Raw genomic sequence first — 26,704 nt, 5'->3', positions numbered from 1 at the left:
AGGACAGGATTAGGCTCGGTTGTGATGCTTCCCATGATAGAATAGCCTGTTGACATTTTCTGTGCAACTTCACACTTGGTCAAATGGCGGCCTTGGCTGGGTCCTGGAGGGGCGAGGGCTGCTGGTGACCCTTCACTGTTCTCTAGTCAGAGTCAGCACCCTCACGAGACAAACAGAGGAGACTGGAGGAGGGGAAGGGTTTACGCCATAATCTTTTCACATGTTATTGTAAAAAAATGTGGATTTGGCTTGAAAATTGCAAAGAACATTCGAGATGTCAAGGGATAAATGTGGGATCTCTCCTCCCTCACTCCGTCTTTCTGTCTCTCCAAATCTCTCTCTCTCTATATATATATATATATGTGTCTCTCTCTCACACTCTCTCTGACTTTATATTTTTCTCTCTCTCTCGCTCTCTCTTGCTGCCTCTCTGAATCTCTTTGATTTTCTCTCTATCATTCTGTCTCTCTGTATATAATCTGTTTCTCTCTCGCTCTGCCTTGCTGCCACCCTCCCTCTCTGTCTCTGACTTTATATCTTTCAGCCTCTCCATATGTATCTGTCTCTCTCTCTCCCCCCATGTCTGTCTCTCTCTCACTCCATCTGCCTTTCTGTCTCAGTCTCACTCTCTCTGTCTTTCCATCTCTTGCTCTTTTGGGTTGAATCAGAGCAGGGAAAAGTTTAGACATAAACATCTATTGATATTTCTTGGCTGCTGACTGCCTGCAGAATGTAAACACAGAAGTACAGAAAGTTGTAAGAGGAAGAAGCATGAGGTGAGATGGGTCACAAATCATCCACCCTCTCAGATCTCTGTTGCACTGATAAATAAACAGAAGCTTCATTCTTGGCCCAGAATCAACCAATAAACAAACCAATGGCAAGTAAAATCAGCACTCTGTAAATTCTCAAGGCCACTCCAGTTTGTTATTGCCTCTCACAGCATGCTGAGCTTTCCAAAAGTTTTCTGCCTGTTACCTCCCCCTCGGCCCCCAACCCTTCTTCCCCTCCCGTCCTGAAAGTGCTCACTCCTTACCCGGGTACAGTAGGGTTGCCAACCCTCCAGGATTGTCCTGGAGTCTCCAGGAGTTGAGGGTTAATCTCCAGGACACTGCTGCGAGCAAAAACCCCGGAGAAAAATCATTGGGGCCTTGAACAAAGTTGTGATTTTTCCATTTTCTTTGAACTCTTTCATTTATTAGTTATCAAAATATTGGAGATGGGGGAAAAAAAGGCTGTTTCATTAACAGTCAAGGTTAATCCAATCGGGTAACAAAGAGTCTGTTCCTTTTCTGATTGATGTGGAGATGCCGGTGATGGACTGGGGTTGACAATTGTAAACAATTTTACAACACCAAGTTATAGTCCAGCAATTTTATTTTAAATTCACAAGCTTTCGGAGGCTACCTCCTTCCTCAGGTGAACGATGGGAAGGCAGTGCGCCTGGGGGATGGACTAATAGCAGGAGTGTGGGGGCAGAGTGCTTTGAGGTGGGAGGTCATGTGATGAAACTTCCAGGAATACACCCAACCAGAGTTGGCAACCCTAGGGTACAGTCCCCATGGGCACCTGTTGCCCTCTGCCACCTGGCCACTGTTCATGCGCGAGCCTCAATCGTGGCAGTGTATAACTGAGGCAAGCAGACCAGGAAGGCCCAGAGTCGCCAACTCTGGTTGGACGTATTCTTGGAGGTGTGGTCACATGATCACCCCCTCCCCCACAACACACACACACTCCCGTCATTGGTCGCCCGACCCTTCGACAACACACCACTGTCCCACATTGATTGGATGATTCGTGACGGTCGCCCCCATGTCTGATATTTTTATAACCAATAAACAAAAGTGTTCAAAGAAAATTTTAAAAAACACAATTTTATTTAATGTCCCTATGGTTTTTCTCCTGGGATTTTCCTCGAAGCAGTGACCTGGAGACTCCAGGACAATCCTGGAGGGTTGGCGGCCCTAGGAAGGCCCCATTTTTGACCTGCCTAAATTAGCCCCTCCCAGCAAGACCCATTACAACTCTCAGCAACCTTGGACAAGGGAGTGCTGGTTGCCATTCGCTTTGCACAGTGCCTCCCGCTGGAGCCTCAGTGATGCTGTTTCAGACTCTGGACGTCCCCAGCGGTGTGCTCTTGGGTGTAGTCGAATGGCCACCTCAGAATTAGAAGTTGCATAGACGAGGCTTGTATTCCCTCGAGTATAGAAGGTTAAGGGGGGATCTGATTGAGATGTTTAAGATGATTAAAGGATTTGATAGGGTAGATGGAGAGAAACTATTTCCTCTGGTGGGGGAGTCCAGAACAAGGGGGCATAACCTCAAAATTAGAGCTGGGCCGTTCAGGGGTGATGTCAGAAAGCACTTCTTCACACAAAGGGGAGTGGAAATCTGGAACTCTCTCCCTCAAAAAGCTGTTGAGGCTGGGGGTCAATTGAAAATTTCAAAACTGAGATTGCTAGATTTTCGTTAAGGGTATTAAGGGAAACGGAACCAAGGTGGGTAGATGGAGTTAAGATACAAAACAACCATGATCTAACTGAAGGGTGGAACAGGCTCAAGGGGCTGAATGGCCTCCTCCTGTTCCTACCCAAGTCAGATCTTCACAGGCCAGTCGAAATGTGAGGGGCGCAACTTATGCGAGAGGTGTCGCGGAGAATGAGCTCCCCCCTGCTACAAATTCCCACCTTTCAGGAACTGTACAGCACGGGCGGGGGATGGGGAGGGAAGAGTGAAAATCTCCTCCAAGGTCTATGAGAGAGGGATTTACTATTTCACTCCAGCTAGCAGAGAGGAAGCCTCCCCTTCATGATTAGTGTGTGTCTAGGGGGTTTACTGTGTTGCCTCTGGAGCCTCTGGATCCGTCTTACTGTGAACGTTCTGCTCATTCAAAATGGTGTTTGCCAAAAAAAAGCCACTGGAAGTAGGTGTGACAAACACAAAGTTCAAGAATTATATGTATAAATATTTAAATTACATACTTTCCACACAAACACGATTCTGCGTGAAAGGAACGTAAGACCAACCTGTTCTAAAGATCTCGTAACGCAGTGAGAATCCCGCCCCCTGATGTGCGTAGTCCGACACGAACTTGATGTAAAGCACGGAGCCAGAAGAGACAATGGATGAGGGGGCGATGTTCCCACAGTGCTTGCCCAGCAGGTCCGCGCTCTCCCCGTCTCCGTCGCGGATTTCAATGTAGTCGTACCTAATGAAAAGGGGAAGGAGAGCACGGTAAGCCATACACAGCGTGAGGCAGTCCACCGCGCTGGCGTTCTGCGCAAAGGACACCCGCCATTTTCTCACTGAGAAGACAACAGGCAGCCATTTTGATTCTGGGCGGTGATGTGAAATGGGCGATGACTATTCACCATCTCTCAATGTCTCCTTTCCATCGACTTCAATCAAATGAAAGCCGGGAGAGACGTATGACGGGCGACTGATCCGATATCGCCCGTTTGACACAATCGCCCAAAGTCAAAATGGCCCCCAACACGCTCAGCTCCATCGATTCATCTTCCCTCGAGGAGCCTTCCTCGATCTGGGAATTCTTAAGGAATTTCCTCTTTTTTTTACTCATTCTCAGGATGTGGGCGTCGCTGGCGAGGCCAGCATTTATTGCCCATCCCTAATTGCCCTCGAGAAGGTGGTGGTGAGCCGCCTTCTTGAACCGCTGCAGTCCGTGTGGTGACGGTTCTCCCACAGTGCTGTTAGGAAGGGAGTTCCAGGATTTTGACCCAGTGACGATGAAGGAACGACGATATATTTCCAAGTCGGGATGGTGCGTGACTCGAAGGGGAACGTGCAGGTGGTGTTGTTCCCATGTGCCTGCTGCCCTTGTCCTTCTGGGTGGTGGAGGTGGTGGGTTTAGGAGGTGTATAGCTGTATATTTGCAGAGTTGATGATATTTGTATTTTGGCTGTCAGTATGTGATTGGACATTATGATGACAGATCCGGCCTCCTTTGCTGCTCAGTGTAGTACCGCATCACATCTTATGGTAATATTGAACCACAAAGAGCAGGAAAATCCTCGGCTCAGTCCCTAGTCCATACCGTTGGCTGATCTCAGCTGGGGCAGCAGTGTTTCTAGGTCAGGAAGGATCAAAATCAACCTCCGGATCGCTATCCAGTGACCCCTCCCCACCCAACTGGACCGTTCACGTATGTGGGATGTCAGGGAAAGACATGATCGGGCTCGGCAGTGATGCCCTCCACTGTCGAATAGCTTGCCCACACAACAAAGCTGAGGATCAAGTGTCAACCGTGGCTCAGTTGGTAGCACTCTCGCCTCTGAGTTAGAAGGTTGTGGATTCAAGTCCCACTCCAGAGACTTGAGCACAAAATCCAGTCTGACACTCTGAGGGAGTGCTGCACTGTCAGAGGTGCCGTCTTTTGGATGAGATGTTAAACCAAGGCCCTGTCAGCCCTCTCAGGTGAATGTAAATGATTTCATGGCACTATTTTGAAGAAGAGCATGAGAGTTCTCCCCAGTGTCCTGGCCAATATTTATCCCTCAACCAACATTGAAATCAGATTATCTGGTCATTTATTTCATTGCTGTTTGCGGGATCTTGCTGTGCTCAAAATGGCTGCCGCGTTTCCTATAACATTGACTACACTTCAAAAGTACTTCATTGGCTGTAAATTACTTTGGAGCATCCTGAGGTTGTGAAAAGCGCAGTATAAATGCAAGTCGTCCTTTCTCGCATGTGGAGAACACTCACTTGGGAACAGTTCCAATGTCCCCATGGCAACAAACCTCCAGTTAGGAGTCAGTACCTTCGGAAAAGGAAAGGCAGGAAAAACATGGGAAACGTCTAGGTTTCCTTTCTGCCGATAGATGCTGACTGTCCGTGTTCCAAGAACCCATCTCAGATTGAAAGCTACTCCAGGCACACCTGAAGGCAATGGTTGCCCGGTTAGAGAGTGAACCGGGCGAATGGAGGAAAGACTGACCTTTCTGAGCAGGGCCGCAGATCGAGCTGAGTCCTTTGATTGGCCCCATTGCTGATTTTTAAAGGATTTTTTGAGACCCTTTATGGGCTGGCTTTCAATGCAAGCCCACATGCTCGGTGTGGGATTGATGGCATTGGCACTATCGCTTCCGGCCTTAAAGGGAATTGACCAATAAATGTTTGCCAGAATATTCCGTGAGCAATACACAGTAAAACTGTTAAATTTCAGAGCGAGCGCTTGATCATTTTTTCGCTGATCCTTGCGTTCACATCTCTCCATGGCCTCGCCCCTCTCTATCTCTGTAACCTCCTCCATCCCCACAACCCTCCGAGATCTCTGCGCTCCTCCAATTCTGGCCTCTTGCGCATCCCCGATTTCCATCGCCCCACCATTGGCGGCCGTGCCTTCAGCTGCCTGGGCCCTAAGCTCTGAAACTCCCCCCCTAAACCTCTCCGCCTCTCTCTCCTCCTTTAAGATTCCCCTTAAAACCTACCTCTATGACCAAGCTTTTGGTCACCTGTCCTAATGTCTCCTTACGTAGCTCGGTGTTAAATGTTGATAACTCTCCTGTGAAGCGTCTTGGGACGTTTTACTACGTTAAAAGCGCTGTATAAATGCACGTTGTTGTTTTTGCTGTGTGACAGGCTATTTTAAAGCGGAGACATGTAACACTGACACTGCTGTCCCACTACAGGAACTGACTGTCCTTTCACTCGATAAAGAAGGTACAGTACCCTCCTGAAGGTCAGGTCCTTTCTGTCTCCCCCACCCCGCACCCCACCTCCCAACATAGGTCATCTTCTTTTGAGACTGAGCGTCAGATCAGGATGAATAGGGAATGTGACAGTTACATTCTCAATCTCATCCCGGGACAGGAAGCCTGAATCACAAGCCCCCTGCAGGCACACTTTGCGGTCAATAAACCCTTCCCCTCTCAGCAAGCACGCCTCACAAGGATAGTCACCTGCTGTAGGCTTAAATTACATAGAGTTACATAGAATGTACAGCACAAAAACAGGCCATTCGGCCCAATAGGCTCCACACGAACCCCCTCCCTCCCTTCTTCATCTAACCCTATCAACTTTCTATTCCTTTCCCCCTCATGTGCTTATCAAGCTTCCCCTTAAATGGTGGATTCACGAAAATAGAGCTGCTATGGCTAGCAAAACAGAGGAGCAGTTTGTGCTGAGGGAGTGCTGCACTGTCAGAGGTGCCGTCTCTCAGATGTCTGTCTGCCCTCTCAGGTGGATGTAAAAGATCTCACTGCACCATTCAAAGAAAAGCAGGGAGTTCTCCCCGGTGTCCTGGCCAATATTTATCCCTCAACCAACATCACTAAAACAGATTATCTGGTCATTATTTCATTGCTGTTTGTGGGATCTTGCTATGTGCAAATTGGCTGTCGCCTTTCCTACATTACAACAGTGACTGTACTTCAAAAGCACTTCATTGGCTGTAAATGGATTTGGGAGGTCCTGAGGTCGTGAAAGGCGCTATATAAATGTAAGTTCTTTTATACTGAGGGTGACAAGTACCTTGGGCACTTTAGACTGTCATTGATCCTGGGATTATGGGGAACCTGAGGTGTAATTCGCAACTCCCGCCAGCAGAGGACAGCAGAGACAAGTCAGTGTAACTCGGCTCTTGTCAGCTGGACTCTTACAGTCACATCCAATGGCGACTTGTGTGTGGGCCAATTTCCAACACAGTTAGAAACATACTTAATAGTTATACTAACGGGGCAGTTTATGGTGATAAAAGAGGTCAAAAGCACTTCTCTGAAATGTTGGACCCAGCTTCATTCATTAACCCAGCCTGGGCCGACTACTTCTTTTGGACATCGTTTCAACACACGCACTAAGCTGGGATGCGTTTGACTTCCCCTCTATCTGTTTCACACTGTCACTCCAGCCACACCTCACCCACGTGTAGGGTTCCCAACTCTGGTTGGACGTATTCCTGGAGGTTTCACCACTTGACCGCCTCCCTCCAATTGCCCCGCCCCCACATTCCCGCCATTGGTCGCCCGACATGTCCATCCTCGCGGTGCCCCACCTTCCCACACCCATCGGAAAGTGAACTGACTCTTCATTACCCGATTCTCACGGTGATTCTTCACCGTCAATTAACAGCCTTTTTCTCCCTGCCCGATATTTTTATATCTAATAAACAAAAGTGTTCAAAGAAATTTTTTTTTAAAAACACAATTTTTTTTAATGCCCCTATGATTTTTCTCCTGGGTTTTTTGCTCGCAGCAGTGTCCAGGAGATTAATCTTTAATTCCTGGAGACTCCAGGACATTCCTGGAGAGTTGGCAGCCCTACACATATGGCCACACAAGTGTGTGAAGCCAGTGAGCTATTCGTCCCAGGAGAATGTCATGAGCAAGCCTGACCCTGCACTGAGCTGACATCTTATCCACACATTGCAGGAGTCACTAGATAGCGATCGAGAGCAGGAACCCTGGCTGGTTTTCCTGCTCCCTTGCCCAGGGAGGCTTTGAGGTCAATTTTAGTACCCATCAGCTGTGGCACAGTGGGTAGCCCTCTCACCTCTGAGTCAGAAAGTTATGAGTTCAAGTCCCACTCCAAAGCACAAAATCCGTGCTCACACTCCAGTGCTGGAGGTGTTGTCTTTCAGATGAGATGTTAAACCGAGGCCCTGTCTGTCCTCTCAGGTAGGACATAAGAGATTCAATGACACTTTTTTGAAGAAGAGCAGGGGAGTTAACCTGGTCATTATTTCATTGCTGTTTGTGGGATCTTGCTGTGCACAAATTGGCTGCCGCATTTCCTACATTACAACAGTGACTACACTTCAAAAATACTTCATTGGGACGTCCTGAGGTCGAAAAGACGCTTTATAAATGCAAGTTCTTTCTTTCTTTCATTTATCAAAACCTAGCTGAGGTCATCTGACTGGGCACAGGCTGGGAATTGAATGCTCTGCAAGGCCCCAGTGCCACACCAGATGGTGCATGTTCCCACTGATCTATGTCCCCCAGGGGCTTGTTCATAAACACTGCCATGACAAGGGCGGTCGCAGATCTCAAGACAATAGCTCCTGGAGGTTAATGGGCCCCACCGGAATGTAACTGTACACTCTTGATTACAATTCGATAGTCACACGATTTTAGAATCGAGGAGTCAGATTAAACAATGAACAGAGCCACATAAAGAAAGAAAGAACTTGCATTTATATAGCACCTTTCATGATCTCAGGGCATCCCAAAGCGCTTTTCAATGCCAATGATTCACTTTTGAAGTGTAGTCACTGTTGTAATGTAGAAAACACAGCAGCCAATTCGCACACAGCAAGATCCCACAGATAGCAATGTGATAATGACCAGATAATCTGTTTTTAGTGATGTTGGTTGAGGGATAAATATTGGCCAGGACACCGGGCGGGGAGAACTCCCCTGCTCTTCTTCGAAATAGTGCCATAGGATCTTTTGCATCCACCTGAGAGGGCAGACGGGGCCTCAGTTTAACATCTCAACTGAAAGACAGCTCCTTCTGACAGTGCAGCATTCCCTCAATACTGCACTGGGCATGTCAACCTAGATTTTGTGCTCAAGTCTCTGGAGTGGGACTTGAACGTGCAACTTTCTAACTCAGAGGTGAGAGTACTGCCAAATCAACAGCAATGTTGTGGTGGAGAGGGCAATATGGATGACTAAACTATTTGCTTAACATCACTGCCATCTAATCTGCCCCTCCCAATTATTGGAAAGCCCAGGATTTTTGCAGATCCCTTCAGCCAACATTTTTTTCTTCAAAAAAAAACCCACAATTTACTTTCAAGAAAATGAACGTCACTCAGGGGGGCGGGGGTGAATGAAGTTAAGTGTTTCTCAGGCTGTGAGCGATTACAGCACATTTCCTGGCAGTCGGTTTGGGTAAAGTTGATATGTTGCAAGAGAGATTCAGACAGACAGGGTCTCATGTACTGGTTCCACAGCTGTGAAAATCAGCTGGAGGGGGTGCAGTGCAGATTCACCAGAATGATACCAGGGCTAAAAGGGTTAAATTATGAGGCCAGGTTGCATAGACCAGGCTTGTATTCCCTTGAGTTTAGAAGATTAAGGGGTGATCTAATTGAGGTGTTTAAGATGATTGAAGGATTTGATAGGGTGGATGGAGAGAAACTATTTCCTCTGGTGGGGGAGTCCAGAACAAGGAGGCATAATCTTAAAATACGAGCTAGGCCGTTCAGGAGTGATGTCAGGAAGCACTTCTTCACACAAAGGGTAGTGGAAATCTGGAACTCTCTCTCCAAAAAGCTTTTGAGGCTGAGGGTCAATTGAAAATTTCAAAACTAAGATTGATAGATTTTTGCTAGGTAAGGGTATTAAAGGTTACGGAACCAAGACAGGTAAATGGAGTTAAGATACAGATCAGCCATGATCTAATTGAATGGTGGGACAGGCTCAAGGGGCTGAATGGCCTCCTCCTTTTCCTACTCAAGTCAGATCTTCACAGCCCACTCGAAATGTGAGGGGCGCAACTTACCCAATAGGTGTGGCTGAGAATGAGTTCCCCCCCGCTACAAATTCCTGCCTTTCAGGAAACAGTACAGCATGGGGTGGGGAGAGAGTGAAAATCTTCTCCAAGGCCTATGAGAAATTTGCTACTTCACTACAGTTAGCACAGAGGAAGCCTCCTCCTGGTGATTAGTGTATGTCTAGGGGGTTTACTCTGGGGGCTCTGGGCGTATCAAACTGCTCATTCAAAATGGTGTTTGCTATAAAATACCGCTGGAAATGGGTGTGACAAACACAAAGAAATTTTGAATTCAAGAATTTTTATATATGACATAGATATTTACGGCATAGAAACAGGCCATTCACCCAACTGCTTTTTGCCCTGTTTATGCTCCACACGAGTCTCCTCCCACCCTACTTCATCTCACCCTATCAACATATCCTTCTGATCCTTTCTCCCTCATGATTCCCCTTAAATGTATCTATACTATTCACCTCAACCACTCCACGTGGTAACAAATTCCACCTTGTAACCACTCTCTGGTTAAAGGAGTTTCTTCTGAATTCCTTATTGGGTTTATTAGTGACTCTTAATAGTAGTTTTGGATTCCCCACAAGTGGAAACATCGTCTCTACATCTATATATATAGATAGGTAGATACTTTACACACAAGTCCGATTCCATGTTGGTTAAGTTTGTTAACTGTTACCTGCAGTCATGCTTTTCAAGTTCAAAGTGTGGGTTAAAGTTCAGCAGAATCTTCTGGTGGCTCTCAGGTGCGTGAATGACCCACTCACACCTCTGGTGCGCCGTGTAGTCTTGTGGGTATCCGGGAGACGTGATGTAACCCGCTTCTCTTGCGTTTAAACGTTTCCCGCAAGGCGTTTCTACAAGAGAAGGAACAGTTACTACTGTCGCCAGTGAGGAGATTCATGCCTTGAAATGAAACGCTTCGAATATTAGCGTTTGACCACTGTTTTAACGACTCTCTTATTTAACTGAACAGAACATCCCAGATTGGGTTGGCTACTGTTGGGAGGGAGGTTAGAGGAAGTGGCCAAAGGCACTGTGAAGAGGTGCATTTTAAGCGGGATTTTAAATTACATAGAATTTACAGCACAGAAACAGGCCATTCGGCCCAACTGGTCTGTGCCGGTGTTTATGCTCCACACAAGCCTCTTCCTACCTTACTTCATCTCATCCTATCAGCATATCCTTCTATTCCTTTCTCCCTCATGAACTTATCTAGCTTCCCCTTAAAGGCATCTATGCTATTCACCTCAACTACTCCATGTGGTAGCAAGTTCCACATTCTAACCACTCTCTGGTTAAAGAAGTTTCTCCTGAATTCCCTATTGGATTTATTAGTGACTGTCTTATATTTCTGGTCCCTAGTTTTGGTCTCCCTCACAAGTGGAAACATTTTCTCTACGTCTACCCTATCAAACCCCTTCATAATTTTAAAGACCCAGATCAGGTCACCTCTCAGTCTTCTCTTTTCTAGAGGAAAGAGCCCCAGCCTGTACAATCTTCCCTGATAGTTATAACCTCTCAGTTCTGGTATCATCCTTGTAAATTTTTTGCACCTTCTCCAGTGCCTCTATATATTTTTTATAATTTGGAGACCAGAACTGTTCACAGTGCTCCAAGTGTGGTCTAATCAAGGTTCTATACAAGTTTAACATAACTTCCCTGCTTTTCAATCCTATCCCTCGAGAAATGAACCCCAGTCCTTTGTTTACTTTTTTACGGCTTGTTAACCTGCATCGCTACTTTTAGTGATTTGTGTATCTGTACCCCCAGATCCCCCTGCTCCTCTATCCCATGTGGACTCTTATTTTCCAAGCAGTATGTGACCACCTTGTTCCTCCTACCAAAATGCACCACCTCACACTTATCTATATTGAAATTTATTTTCCATTGACACGTCCATTCGGCAAGTTTATTAATGTCTTAAAGGCAGGAGGAGATGTACAAGGTGGAGCTGTTGAGGGGGAAGAGTTTCATCGTGTCAGGGTGGGAAGGCCAAAGGCGCTAGAACAGAGCGGTGTCACCCATGGCTCACTGGCAGCACTCTCACCTTCTGAGTCAGCAAGTTGTGGGTTCGAGTCCCGCTCCAGAGACTTGAGCACAAAATCTAGGCTGATCATTCCCAGTGCAGCACTGAGGGAGCACTGCACTGTTGAAGGTGTCATCTTTCAGATGAGATGTTAAACTGAGGCCTAGTCTGCCATCTTAGATAAAAGATCCAATAGCACTATTTTGAAGAAGAGCAGGGGAGTTCTCCCCGGTGCCCTGGCCAATGTTTATCATTAAAACAGGTTATCTGCTCATTATCACATCGCTGTTTGTGGGATCTTGCTGTGCGCAAATTGGCTGCTGCGTTTCCTACATTACAACAGTGACTATACTTCAAAATTACTTCATTGGCTACAAACTTTTGGGACATCCTGAGGTGGTGAAAGGCGCTATATAAATGCAAGTCTTTCTTTCTTAAAAGGGAAGTGGATGAACATTTGAGAAAAAAGAATTGAAAGGGGGATGGGGAAAGGGCAGGGCATTAGGACGAAGCTCTTTCAAAGAGCTGGCACAGCCATGATGGGCTGAACGGCCTCCATCCATGCTGGAAAGTCTATGATTCCACAAAGGGAGCTGGTGTTGGGGTGGTCAATGCATAGCTGCTGTTCTCCCGTGATCACAACTGAACAAATGCCAACGTAAAGGAATTGGAGCACATTAGATCTACAGAAACCAGTGACCGACTACAAACCCAAACTGGGGGAGAGGGACGTGGAGAGGTCAGTCTGCCTGGAACGGAATAACACAAAAAGTATTTAAAAAACTGCCTCTTAAGTGAAAGGCCACGACAGAATATTTCCATGAAGTTTACTCTCAGAAAACAATGCATTTCCCTTCAATCGCAGTCCACAGTGAACGGGGCCCTGTGTTCACCTTTGCAAATGCTAATCTTTTTCAGTGAGGGTCTCTGCCTGTGTCAATGTTAACACCTCATTATTCATTAGCAGGCCTGCTGCAGCCTGTGTAAATGTCACACTCCCGTGTTCCTTAAAGGGCACGTTGCCACAGCAACGCCTCTCTTACAAGACACCGCCCCGCGTCTATACACAGGAGGACACACGGTCTGTGATGTGACGATATTGCGGCACCTGCTGACCGGTTGCCGTCATTCTACTATTTTCATTTTATGTTTCTCCGAGATCTCTGCGTTCCTCCAATTCTGGCCTCTTGCGCGTTCCCCACTCCCTTCGCCCCACCATTGACGGCCGTGCCTTCAGCTACCCAGGCTCTAGGCTCTGAAATTCCCTCCCTAAACCTCTCCACCTGTCTCCCATCCTTGAAGACGCTCCTTAAAACCTACCTCTTTGACCAAGCTTTTGCTCACCTGACTAATATCCCATTATGTGTCTCGGTGTCAAATGTTATCCTAATGAGACGTTAAACCAAAGCTCCATCTGCCCTCTCAGGTGGACATAAAAGATCCCATGGCACTATTTCGAAAAAGAGCAGGGGAGTTCTCCCCGGTGTCCTGGCCAAAATTTATCCATCAACCAACGTCATTAAAACAGATTAATTGGTCATTATCACATTGCTCTTTGTGGGACCTTGCTGTATACAAATTATCTACCGTGTTTCCTACATTACAACAGTGACTACATCTCCACATCATGACATTCAAAAGTACTCCATTGGTTGTAAAGCACTTTGGGTCGTCCTGGGGTCGTGAAAGGTGCTATATAAATGCAAGTTCTTTTTTTAAAATTAGTGATCTGGAGTAGGAACTCCTGTTCCTAATCTGGAGAGGAGCAGGCTGGGCTCAGTTGTGACACTTTCCTGCTTCCCTCACGGTTCCTTGACCTCTGGGCGCTCATCGTCAAAGGTCACAAAGAGTGATTAATGGCAACTGGGACGTATGACCTTCAGGGCCGACTGTTACTCCCCTATCAAAACCCTAACTCAGACCAGGCCGGGGATTCGAACCTTGGATTTTCTCAAGTCTCCTCTGACAGGATTGTCCTGGAGTCTCCAGGAATTAAAGATTGATCTCCCGCATACTGCCAGGAGAAAAATCATAGTGGCATTAAGAAAAAAAATGCTGTGTCACTTTTTAATTTGCTTTGAAGACTTTTGTTTATTAGTTATAAAATTATTGGGAGATGGGAGGAAAATAAAAGGGTTGTTAGACTAGGTGAGGCGGTTGGAGTTCACGGAGGCAACCCTAGTCTGACTCGGCTACTGACTGGGTGAACACGCCCAGCCAGCCTGGGAGCTCCGTCCTATTAGATCAGGACTGACGCACTTCCTACAGCCTCCTGTTTGCGCCTTGGCTCGTACTGTACGCAGACTCCGCGAATGTGCACTTAAGAGGGAAAGAGATTGGTTTCACATTTCAAAATCTGATGAGCTCAGCTCAGCCACCAGTTGCTCTTTGCTGTCTGCAGCTATTCTTCCTGGAACACTCAGTATGTGATGGGCAGATTCCAGTGCCGCCCCCTTCACTGGGGTTGCCAACTTTGGTTGGTCGTGTTTCCGGAAGGTTTCCTCACATGACTTCCCGCCATTGGTCGCCTAAAACGTTCATTCTCGCTGCTCACCGCCTCCCCCACCAATTGGAAAGCAAACAGACTCTGGATGATTCTGGACTGTCAGTCAAACTGCCTTTTTTCCCATTTCCAATACTTTTACAACTAATAAACAAAAGTGTTTAAAGAAAATGAAAAAAAAAACTTATTTTTTAATGCCCCTACGATTTTTTTCCAGGTGTCGCTCACAGGAATGTCCTTGAGATTAATCTTCAATTCCCGGAGACTCCAGGACAATCCTGGAGGGTTGGTGACCCCACCCTGCACCCCCAACACTTTAATAGGGCAGTTTCACTGGTGCTGAGGATCATGGGTAGGATCAAGTGCCATTCCTGAAGTCAGATGTGAAAGGAGTTCGTCACTCCAGGTGTGTGACGATCAGACACTTGGATTTGCTTTAAACTCACCACGATGCTTTGAACTGTAGCTTGCCTGCTGAGCACCAATTGTGACATTTAAATGAAGATCAAAAGTAAATGCAAAAGAGTCACTTACTTGTCCTTCCTCACTGCGAATTTTGTTTAAAATTAAAAGTGATCCTGTGAAGCACTTCTCATCCCAGGTGGTTCCACCTGTCCTTATCCTGCTCCTGGGGTTTCCAACCCTCCAGGATTGGCCTGGAATTAAAGATTAATCTCCAGGACACTGCTGCGAGCAAAAACCCAGGAGAAAAATCATAGGGGCATTAAAAAAAATTGTGTTTTTAAAAAACTTTCTTTGAACACTTTTGTTTTCTCGTTATAAAAATATTGGACGTGGGAAATGGTGCTGTTTGACTGACTGTCAAAAATCAACCAATCGGGAAATGAAGACTCTGTTCGCTTTCTGATTGGTGTGGGAAGACGAGGTTCTGTGAGGATGGATATGTCGGGCGACCAATGATGAGAGTGTGGGAGTGGGGCAGTTGGAGGCAGGAATACGTCTGACCAGAGTTGGCAACCCTAATCCCGACTGCGGGTCAGGCACAATTATAGACCCGCCCTGACCTTTCTCCTTATATTCCAAAATGCTTGGGATACAAGACCGGGCTGCAAGGGGGGCACAAAATTGCTTCTGAAGACCCCCTCAGCCAATGTGCAGACAAACACGGCCCTGGCAGAGCAGCAGGGACACTCTTCTCTAGCAATGCCGCCTTCTGACCTGCCAAGTCCACCCTGACAGGATATCAGTGGGGCCTGGGTTGGGCTGGTGAGTCTGTGTCCTGATGTTTACATTGCCATGAATGAAAATTCACTGAAAACTTTTAATAACTGATACCTGCTCCTCACGAGACAACAGGGTCTGGGACAACAGGACTTCTGTATTAAATGCCACGGTTTTGGTGTCTGGTTTAAGTTTTTGGACGGCCCAGTCTGAAATCAGATTGTCCGACTAAAACCAGACAGGTGGCAATCCCTAACTTTTTAAAAATTCGTTCACGGGATGTGGGCGTCGCTGGCAAGGCCGGCATTTATTGCCCATCCCTAATTGCCCTTGAGAAGGTGGTGGTGAGCCGCCTTCTTGAACCGCTGCAGTCCGTGTGGTGACGGTTCTCCCACAGTGCTGTTAGGAAGGGAGTTCCAGGATTTTGACCCAGCGACAATGAAGGAACGGCGATATATTTCCAAGTCGGGATGGTGTGTGACTTGGAGGGGAATGTGCAGGTGGTGTTGTTCCCATGCGCCTGCTGCCCTTGTCCTTCTAGGTGGTAGAGGTCGCGGGTTTGGGAGGTGCTGTCGAAGAAGCCTTGGCGAGTTGCTGCAGTGCATCCTGTGGATGGTACACACTGCAGCCACAGTGCGCCGGTGGTGAAGGGAGTGAATGTTTAGGGTGGTGGATGGGGTGCCAATCAAGCGGGCTGCTTTATCTTGGATGGTGTCGAGCTTCTTGAGTGTTGTTGGAGCTGCACTCATCCAGGCAAGTGGAGAGTATTCCATCACACTCCTGACTTGTGCCTTGTAGATGGTGGAAAGGCTTTGGGGAGTCAGGAGGTGAGTCACTCGCCGCAGAATACCCAGCCTCTGACCTGCTCTGAACTACATCTATTAGCATTAAAAAATGTTTACATTTCAGGTAGTTTAAAAATATGTGACTGTTGGACGGTGGTGGAGGGAGTTATAGTGTGTCTCACCACCCTGTACCTAAACTGTCAGTATCCGATGGACAGTGATGGAGGGAGTTATACTGCATCTCACCACTCTGTACCTAACCTATCAGTATCTGATGGGCAGTGATAGAGGGAGTTATACTGTATCTCACCACCCTGTACCTAAACTATCAGTATCTGATGGGCATTGATGGAGGGAGTTATACTGTATCTCACCACCCTGTACCTACCAAATGGCCAAGATGGGTCAGGAACAAAACTAATGGCAGGTGATTGGTGGATATGAGCAAGCACTATACCCTTCCATTGTAGCCCCTATAGAATAAAAGTATCCGTCACATTGAATTGCCCACCTCAATCCATATCAACGGGCAGTGTAGAGGGATCTTCATTCAGAGCCGAACTCACACTCTGCCTGATTTGGTAACACGTGCTGGGGCACTGTGGAAGGACATTAACTCTGCACATGGCTCAAGCTGTGAAGAAGCTACTTGCATTTATACGGTGCCATTCACAACATGAGCACATCCCAAAGTGCTTCACAGCCAATGAAGCATTGTCACTATTGTAACATAGGGAAATGCAGCAGCCAATCTGCACACAAGTAGCAGTGTGATAGTGAGCAGATGATATATTTTAGTGATAAATATTGGTCAGGACACCAGGGAGAACTCCTCTGCTCTTCTTCAAACAGTGTCGTGGAATCTTTTACATCCACCTGAGAGGGGCCTCGGTTTCACGTCTCATCTGAAAGACAGCACCTCCAACAGTGCAGTACTCCCTCAGTGCTGCACTGGAATGTCAGCCTGGATTATGTGATCAAGTCTCTGGAGTGGGACAATGAACCCACATCCTTCTGACTCAGAGGCGAGAGTGCTACCCACTGAGCCAAGTAGCTGATCTCGTTATGCTTTCTGTGGCAGTGAGTAGATTCCAACCAGCACTGCACCAATTTGTGAGTATTTGATGCTGGCAATGGGTATGAAAAATGGAAATACGTTATCCCTCATCTCACGAGTACAAAAAGAAACCTCCATAAAAGCAAGGCGAAAAAAATGTTTTAAAAAAAAGGCCTATTGAAAAGTGCATTGTTTCCAGAATCTCGAGGATCGATGTGATAGCGTTTTATTTATGATGCTGATAACTGTGTGTATCTTAGCTGAATGCAAACCAGCCTATCTCTGCATCGGCTTCATAGATAAGGGAGTTGAGCGATGACAGGAAGCATTTATGTGCTAAACAGCGTCCTTTAAACACAGAAAGGCCTTCTGTCCTCAGCGAGCTGTCTTGATGTAGAGATTGGCTTGCTGCAATCTGTGCCAGAATGGGCAGAGTTCAGGCAAGTGAGACACCATCAGCTCATTAAAACTCGATATTGTTCGCTGAGGCCCGCCTCTCTTCTTCTGAACCACAGGGGCCTGTGGTTATCTGTGTCTCCCTCCACGCTCCCCACCACCCCCCCCCCCCCTCATCCCCACCCGTCTGCTGTTCCTAGGAACCAATAAGCCTGACAGTAGGCCTTTGGCCGTGTTTTCACCCAGCAACAACTTGCATTGATATAGCGCCTTTAACATAGTAAAACATCCCAAGGTGCTTCACAGGAGCGTAATCAGACCAAAAGCTTGGTCAAAGAGGTAGGTTTTAAGGAGTGTCTAAAAGGAGGAGAGAGAGACGGAGAGGTTTAGGGAGGGAACTCCAGAGCTTAGGGCCCAGGCAGCTGAAGGCACGGCCGCCAATGGTGGAGTGATTAAAATCAGGGATGCACAAGAGGCCAGAAGTAGAGGAGCTCAGAGACATCGGAGGGTTGTAGGGTTGGAGGAGGTTACAGAGATAGGGAGGGGAGAGGCCATGGAGGGATTTGAAAACAAGGATGAGAATTTTAAATTTGAGACGTTGCAAGAAACTGGGCTAAAAATCAAAACAACTTTTTTGATGGGTAACTAAAAATGAGTAATAGACACCGATGATTTGTGTCATGTGATCTCAGCGCTCACAGTCGCACGCCTATGTATGGGTAATTTAATCTCCTTGTGCATTTGCTTGTAAAACGGTAAGAGAAAAAACAAAGTGTGTTAGTGCTGTGCGCTTTGGAGAGGAGAGCTGTCTTTGTGGTCAGCTCGACCAATCGGAATGATTAATCCAGGCCAGCAGAAGAAAGCAAACCCAACCAATGACGAGCAGCTCCAACAGGGCATGTCATGGCAACAGGGGAAGCAGCACCCAACCATGGTCTGGACAGAGAGCAGTGGGCGGGTCTGGGTGGAGAGCGGGGTGGGGGGGGTGGGTGGGGAGGGAGAGCGGTGGGGGGGGGTGTCTGGATGGAGAGTGGGGGGGGGGGTTCTGGACGGACCGGGGGGCAGGGGTTCTGGTGTGTCTTGTTGTGCGAGTCAACCTTCGCAGCAATCACTCTATTGAAGTCAAAGTACCGTCCTTCCTTTCTCGATTGGGTGGATTACAGGCCTCCCCTCCTTTCTGCCCCTCGATTGGGTGGATTATGGGCCTCCCCTCCTCTCTGCCCCTCGATTGGGTGGTTTACAGGCCTCCTCTCCTCTCTGCCCCTCGATTGGGTGGATTACAGGCCTCCTCTCCTCTCTGCCCCTGGATTGGGTGGATTACAGGCTTCCCCTCCTCTCTGCCCCTCGATTGGGTGGATTACAGGCCTCCTCTCCTCTCTGCCCCTCGATTGGGTGGTTTACAGGCCTCCCCTCCTCTCTGCCCCTCGATTGGGTGGATTACAGGCTTCCCCTCCTCTCTGCCCCTCGATTGAGTGGATTACAGGCTTCCCCTCCTCTCTGCCCCTCGATTGGGTGGATTACAGGCCTCCCCTCCTCTCTGCCCCTCGATTGAGTGGATTACAGGCCTCCCCTCCTCTCTGCCCCTCGATTGGGTGAATGACGGGCCTCCCCTCCTCTCTGCCCCTCGATTGGGTGAATGACGGGCCTCCCCTCCTCTCTGCCCCTCGATTGGGTGAATGACGGGCCTCCCCTCCTCTCTGCCCCTCGATTGGGTGAATGACAGGCCTCCCCTCCTCTCTGCCCCTCGATTGGGTGAATGACAGGCCTCCCCTCCTCTCTGCCCCTCGATTGGGTGGATGACAGGCCTCCCCTCCTCTCTGCCCCTCGATTGGGTGGATTACGGGCCTCCCCTCCTCTCTGCCCCTCGATTGGGTGAATGACGGGCCTCCCCTCCTCTCTGCCCCTCGATTGGGTGAATGACGGGCCTCCCCTCCTCTCTGCCCCTCGATTGGGTGAATGACGGGCCTCCCCTCCTCTCTGCCCCTCGATTGGGTGAATGACAGGCCTCCCCTCCTCTCTGCCCCTCGATTGGGTGGATGACAGGCCTCCCCTCCTCTCTGCCCCTCGATTGGGTGGATTACAGGCCTCCCCTCCTCTCTGCCCCTCGATTGGGTGAATGACGGGCCTCCCCTCCTCTCTGCCCCTCGATTGGGTGAATGACGGGCCTCCCCTCCTCTCTAGGGTTGCCTACGCTGCTGGAACAAATTCCGGGAGGCTTCTTCAGATGACCTCCCAACTCCAACCGCCCCCCTCCCCCCACTGGTTGCCCAACACGTCCCACCTCACGGGGCACCGCCTTCCTCCACCAACTGAAAAGCGAACAGTCCCTTAATTACCCGACTGGATGATTCTGACTGTCAGTCACACCAGCTCCTTTTCCATCTCCAATATTTTTTGTATCTATTAAACGAAAGTGTTCAATGAAAATGAATGAATCGCAATTTTTGCTCACAGCAGTGATTGGGAGATTAATCTTTAAATCCTGGAGACTCCAGGCCAATCCTGGAGGGTTGGCAACCTTATTCCTCTCTGCCCCATTTGCCTCGGTTGAGAAGATCCCAGGCCTGCTCTCCCCTCTAACTCTCTTGCCTACGTTCTGTAGGGAATATTTCCCAGTTCTTGGAAGTGATTCCTGGCAGGATTATGTGGGGAGACACAATATGTGCTCTTGTCACAATAGCAGGAAAAGCAGGCAGCGTCCAACAACAGTGACTAAACTTCAAATAGTACTTCATTGGCTGTAAAGCGCTTTGGGGCGTCCTGAGGTCATGAAATGCGCTGTATAAATGCAAGTCTTTCTTTTCTTTCTTTTTATTTCTAATTAGGCTGTCTGCATTCTTACATTTAAAGCAAAGGGGCAAGAGAGGATCTTCCACAGGACTGTGTTCATGGATGGATGGTAAAGACAGATAGCACCACATTAAGAGTGATTTATGATGCTTTATATATGCATATTGCAAACAAAATCATTGGGTTGAATTTAAGATTCGTCGAAATGCCAATCTTAAATAATTATTAAAAAGAATATTGCTGAGGCAGCACATCTGCGTCATGTGACCGCACAGTCGCAGCATCTGGAAAACCCATCTGTTTAGAAGCCCCTCAAAGGAAGCTCGGCCTCTGTCCTTTCAGAAATGTACATCAGGCACCAGAGCTACCACACATAACTCAGTCACAGCCCAAACATCAGCAGCAGAGAGCCCCGGGTTCACTGTACCTTACTCACCCCCGAGTGGGGAAGGAAGACACAAGATACTCACTCCAGACAGGGGAAACGGTGCTGAGACCTCACTGCAGACAGGGGAAACGGTGCTGAGATCTCACTACAGACAGGGGAAACGGTGCTGAGGTCTCACTGCAGACAGGGGAAACGGTGCTGAGACCTCACTACAGACAGGGGAAACGGTGCTGAGACCTCACTGCAGACAGGGGAAACGGTGCTGAGACCTCACTACAGACAGGGGAAACGGTGCTGAGACCTCACTGCAGACAGGGGAAACGGTGCTGAGACCTCACTACAGACAGGGGAAACGGTGCTGAGACCTCACTACAGACAGGGGAAACGGTGCTGAGACCTCACTGCAGACAGGGGAAACGGTGCTGAGACCTCACTACAGACAGGGGAAACGGTGCTGAGACCTCACTGCAGACAGGGGAAACGGTGCTGAGGTCTCACTACAGACAGGGGAAACGGTGCTGAGATCTCACTGCAGACAGGGGAAACGGTGCTGAGACCTCACTACAGACAGGGGAAACGGTGCTGAGACCTCACTACAGACAGGGGAAACGGTGCTGAGACCTCACTACAGACAGGGGAAACGGTGCTGAGATCTCACTACAGACAGGGGAAACGGTGCTGAGACCTCACTACAGACAGGGGAAACGGTGCTGAGACCTCACTACAGACAGGGGAAACGGTGCTGAGATCTCACTACAGACAGGGGAAACGGTGCTGAGGTCTCACTACAGACAGGGGAAACGGTGCTGAGATCTCACTGCAGACAGGGGAAACGGTGCTGAGACCTCACTACAGACAGGGGAAACAGTGCTGAGATCTCACTACAGACTGGGGAAACGGTGCTGAGACCTCACTACAGACAGGGGAAACGGTGCTGAGACCTCACTACAGACAGGGGAAACGGTGCTGAGACCTCACTACAGACAGGGGAAACGGTGCTGAGACCTCACTACAGACAGGGGAAACGGTGCTGAGATCTCACTACAGACAGGGGAAACGGTGCTGAGACCTCACTACAGACAGGGGAAACGGTGCTGAGACCTCACTACAGACAGGGGAAACGGTGCTGAGACCTCACTACAGACAGGGGAAACGGTGCTGAGACCTCACTACAGACAGGGGAAACGGTGCTGAGATCTCACTGCAGACTGGGGAAACGGTGCTGAGACCTCACTACAGACAGGGGAAACGGTGCTGAGGTCTCACTACAGACAGGGGAAACGGTGCTGAGGTCTCACTGCAGACAGGGGAAACGGTGCTGAGACCTCACTACAGACAGGGGAAACGGTGCTGAGGTCTCACTGCAGACAGGGGAAACGGTGCTGAGGTCTCACTGCAGACAGGGGAAACGGTGCTGAGGTCTCACTACAGACAGGGGAAACGGTGCTGAGGTCTCACTGCAGACAGGGGAAACGGTGCTGAGACCTCACTACAGACAGGGGAAACGGTGCTGAGGTCTCACTGCAGACAGGGGAAACGGTGCTGAGGTCTCACTGCAGACAGGGGAAACGGTGCTGAGGTCTCACTACAGACAGGGGAAACGGTGCTGAGGTCTCACTGCAGACAGGGGAAACGGTGCTGAGACCTCACTACAGACAGGGGAAACGGTGCTGAGACCTCACTACAGACAGGGGAAACGGTGCTGAGATCTCACTACAGACAGGGGAAACGGTGCTGAGGTCTCACTGCAGACAGGGGAAACGGTGCTGAGACCTCACTACAGACAGGGGAAACGGTGCTGAGATCTCACTACAGACAGGGGAAACGGTGCTGAGATCTCACTACAGACAGGGGAAACGGTGCTGAGATCTCACTACAGACAGGGGAAACGGTGCTGAGACCTCACTACAGACAGGGGAAACGGTGCTGAGATCTCACTACAGACTGGGGAAACGGTGCTGAGACCTCACTACAGACAGGGATATCAGTGCTGAGATCTCACTGCAGACAGGGATATCAGTGCTGAGATCTCACTACAGACAGGGCTATCAGTGCTGAGATCTCACTACAGACAGGGATATCAGTGCTGAGATCTCACTACAGACAGGGATATCAGTGCTGAGATCTCACTACAGACAGGGCTATCAGTACGGAGATCTCACTACAGACAGGGATATCAGTGCTGAGATCTCACTACAGACAGAAGTATGAGTACTGAGGGGCTCACTACAGACAGGGCTATCAGTGCTGTGGAGCTCACTACAGACAGGGAATCATAGAATCATATAGCACAGAAGGAGGCCATTCAGCCCATTGTGCTAGTGCCAGCTCTTTGAAAGAGCTGTCCAATTAGTCCCACTCCACTGATCTTTTCTGTAGCTCTGTAAATGTTTCCATTTCAAGTATTTATCCAATTCCCTTTTGAAAGTTACCACTGAATCTGCTTCCACCACTCTTTCAGGGAATGCATTCCAGATCATAACAACTCGCTGCTTAAAAACAATTCTCTTCATCTCCCCCCTGGTTCTTTTGCCAATTATTTTAAAACCGTGTCCACTGGTTACTGACTGTTCTGCCACTGGAAACAGTTCCTCCCTATCTACTCTATCAAAACCCTTCATAATTTTGAACACCTCTATTAAATCTCCCCTTAACCTTCTCTGCTCTCAGGAGAACAATCCCATCTTCTCCAGTCTCTCTACATAACTGAAGTTCCAGAAAGATGTATCTGATCAGACAAACGCATGCTCTCCTCCCTTAAGTAAGTGGAGCTTAAGTTGTCTTTAAATTGACCGCTGCAGTCAAACCCTGTCCCGCACATGTTATTCACTCCCCCAGGAATTCACACTGAAATGTTTGCACAACTTTTCCGATGCTCAGCTGCTCGTAACTGTGATGGAAGATTTGACAAAAATGTATAAATGGTTTCAGATGGCCCCAACTCACGGTCTGCTCTTATTTTGTTACATGCTTGAACTCAGAGACATCGCGCAGAACATTATTGGCAAAGGGGCTGACAGTAGGTGATGAAGACTGCTCAAAGGGAACAAGTGCTTATTGAACAACAAAAAACTCGCAGTTATACAGCGCCTATAACGTAGTAAAATGTCCCAAGGTGCATCACAAGAGCATAATCGGACTAAACAATTGACAGAGAAGCAAAGAAGGAGATATTAGGACGGGTGACCAAACGCTTTGTCAAAGAGGTGGGTTTTAAGGAGTGTCTTAAAGGAAGAGAGAGAGGTGGAGAGGTGTAGGGAGGGATTTCCAGAGCTTAGGACCTAGGCAGCCGAAGGTACGGCCGCCAATGGTGGAGGGAAGGAAGTGGGGGATGCACGACAGGTTAACAGTGGTTAGTTAAAGGGGCAGTGTCCTCGAACCGTGCTTGGCCAACTTTTTCTCTTTCGCTTTTTAAGAATCGAGCGGCATTCCCGTCACGAAATGGGTCGCACACAGGTCATGCATTTCGACTTGGCACGGCACTGAAATGCTGGCCATGTAGAACCCCAACCAGAAACATTATGACAATTTTGGCGTCCACAAAAAAAGAAAAAAAAACGGAGGGGGGAGACCTTTGGAATGAGCCGGGTAACGGGAGAGAACGAGTCAGGCAAGGACCAAGAAACACTTTGAGAGATTTTCCGTTTCTACTCACTCATCGAGCAAGAACTCTCCCAGTACTGTTAGATTCATTAGAACAAGGAAAAGGATGTTGGTTTGGGAACAGAAAACATTTCAGAAGGAATTTCTAAAAAAAACACATAGAAATTACAATTTAAGAAGTTGGAGCTGGATAACTGTGTATCAATGTGTTCTAATCATTCATAATGAATGACGGGGAGATGAGGATGCTTTTACTCAGTGAGTTGTTATGATCTGGAACGCACTGCCTGAAAGGGTGGTGGAAACAGGTTCAATAATAACTTTCAAAAGGGAATTGAATGTATACATGAAGGGCAAAATTTGCAGGGCTAAGGGGAAAAAGCAGGAGAGTGGGACTAATTGGATATCGCTTTCAAAGAGCCGGCATAGGCACAGTGGGCCGAATGGCCTCCTCCTGTGCTGTATCATTTCATGATGTTGATAGTTTACAAACATATGAAAATGACGGGCAGGAAAAGACCAACTGGTCCATCAAGCCTGCCCCACACTCATGCTGGCTGGAGCATCGTGACTAGACATTTCCCACCCCGCACTCCCCCCATTCCCCCCCCCCCCACCAGCCCCCGCCATGTAATCTCCTGGGAGAGGCAAAAAAAACAGAGAAAAACCCAGGGCCAATAAGGGTAAAAATAATCTGGAAAATTCCTCTCCGATCTTAAATATGATTGTAAATTTAACTAATAACAACAGAGTTAGGCCTATTTCAAGACTCTGGTAAGATTCACCCATCCTCCCCCAACCCCCTCCACCCAACTGCTGTTCCATTGGGGAGAGGCTGGTCGCTGAATGTTGCCAAGGTATTCAACCGTGGGGGGCACCACAGTCAGCTCTGATCCTCTGCCCCTCCAAGAAAAAGTGGCAACACCCGCCTCGGCTGAGAGCAACCGATGAGGGAAAGGACCTGGGCCCTTCCTGGTCTTTATCACACTGTCAGGGGAGCCCAAATGAGTTTAAGAGGGAGTCCAACTTGGCAGTCGACAAGTACTTTTTTTTGAAGAAGAAGTTTCCCCAACCTGGATCTGGACTGACATCACACAGGCTGGAGACAGACTGCAGCAGCTGTTAGAATGAAATATGTTTGTTTTCTCCTCGGGAAGGTGAAAGCATTTGCTTGATGGAAACTCCCAGACATCTTAAGAAGACTTCAAAGTAAAACCATGTGGATTTGGGAGTTTTAGCGAGGGACTGACTGCAGGAAGAGCCCCATAATTCATGTGGAGAATCTGCTGGCTGACATGGGAGAGGCTTTCAGCACTATCCAAAGGGGTTTCAGAAAAAGGCCCACGGCAGTGCCAACTGTGGCTCAGTTGGTAGCACTCTCACCTCTGAGTCAAAAGATCATAGGTTCAAGCCCCAACTCCAGAGACTAGAGTACATAATCCAGGCTGACACTCCCAGTGCAGTACTGAGGGAGCACAGCACTGTGAGAGTAGTGCTGTCTATCAGATGAGCTGCTAACACCAAGTCCCCGCCTGCCCTCTTAGGTGCTCTCTGGGACTATCAGAGCGACTGCTCTTCCTATCCAGATGAATTAGGGTCTTGGCAATATTAAAACCACCTCAGAACCCAAGGATATATCGGAAGACATTTGCATTCTTGGATGAATGTGACTGGTTCCCTTGTTCATGCAAAGTTATTCCCTGCACACTAAAGGAGTAGGGGTACAATTCTAATATTGGAAGATGGATAAAATCACACAGTACAGAAGAAGGCCATTTGGTCTATTATGCCGGCTCTTTGAAAGAGCTATCCAATCAGTCCCACTCCCTGCTCTTTCCCCATAGCCTAGCATTTTTTTCCTTTTCACGTATTTATACAATTCCCTTTTGAAAGTTATTATTGAATCTGCTTCCACCGCCCTTTCAGGCAGTGAATTCCAAATCAAAATAACTCACTGAGTAAAGAAATTTCTCCTCATCTCCCCTCTGCTTCTTTTGCCAATTATCTTAAATCTGTGTCCTCTGGTTACCGACCCTCCCACCAGTGGAAACAGTTCCACCCTATCGACTCGATCAAAACCCCACAGAATTTTGAACATCTCTATTAAATCTCCCTTTAACCTTCAAGCAGATTTAACAGTGTAAACACCTGGTCCCGGCTCACAGACACAGGTCTCCCTGAACACGAAACTGACACAGGACCAAACCAGCTTAAGACAAAGATAAACAATTCTACTGTTTACCCCCCTACCCCCACCACCACATTCTCTTCTGAAGGCTAGTTCTGGAATAAGGCTTCTCCACCCATCTGTACCTCACACAAGTGGCCATTCTTCGGGTATTTAACCTAGACGGCGAGTGACAGGCAGCTATTCGACTGATGCTGCCCTCACACTTTCCACTCGAGCAGTCGCTGGCAATCAGGGCTGATTATTCCCCTCCCTAGCCTATGTCAATTGTAACAACCCCCTAACTCCCCCTCAATTAGCTCGTTACAGGCT

General features: G+C 48.2%; 1 protein-coding gene across 3 annotated transcripts in view; it reads right to left on the bottom strand.

The window, feature by feature from the left end:
- The window catches only part of LOC137323948 (neuropilin-2-like), a 124,564-nt gene that overhangs the window by 84,411 nt on the left and 13,449 nt on the right, over positions 1–26,704 (bottom strand). For all 3 annotated transcript variants that reach the window (XR_010963475.1, XM_067988094.1, XM_067988093.1), the window contains exons 2-3: positions 10,151–10,328; positions 3,027–3,208 (exon numbers count right to left, since the gene is read on the bottom strand). Coding sequence is in view for 2 of the 3 variants with exons in the window: in XM_067988094.1 (XP_067844195.1) it covers positions 3,027–3,208; positions 10,151–10,328 (360 nt within the window). In the remaining variant the exon portion in view is untranslated. The remainder of the gene's footprint in view (positions 1–3,026; positions 3,209–10,150; positions 10,329–26,704) is intronic.

Source organism: Heptranchias perlo, chromosome 7, assembly GCF_035084215.1.
Source record: "Heptranchias perlo isolate sHepPer1 chromosome 7, sHepPer1.hap1, whole genome shotgun sequence".
Classification (NCBI taxonomy): domain Eukaryota; kingdom Metazoa; phylum Chordata; class Chondrichthyes; order Hexanchiformes; family Hexanchidae; genus Heptranchias; species Heptranchias perlo.
Note: the sequence above shows the minus strand (reverse complement) of the source record. Positions and strands in the feature narration are given on the sequence as shown.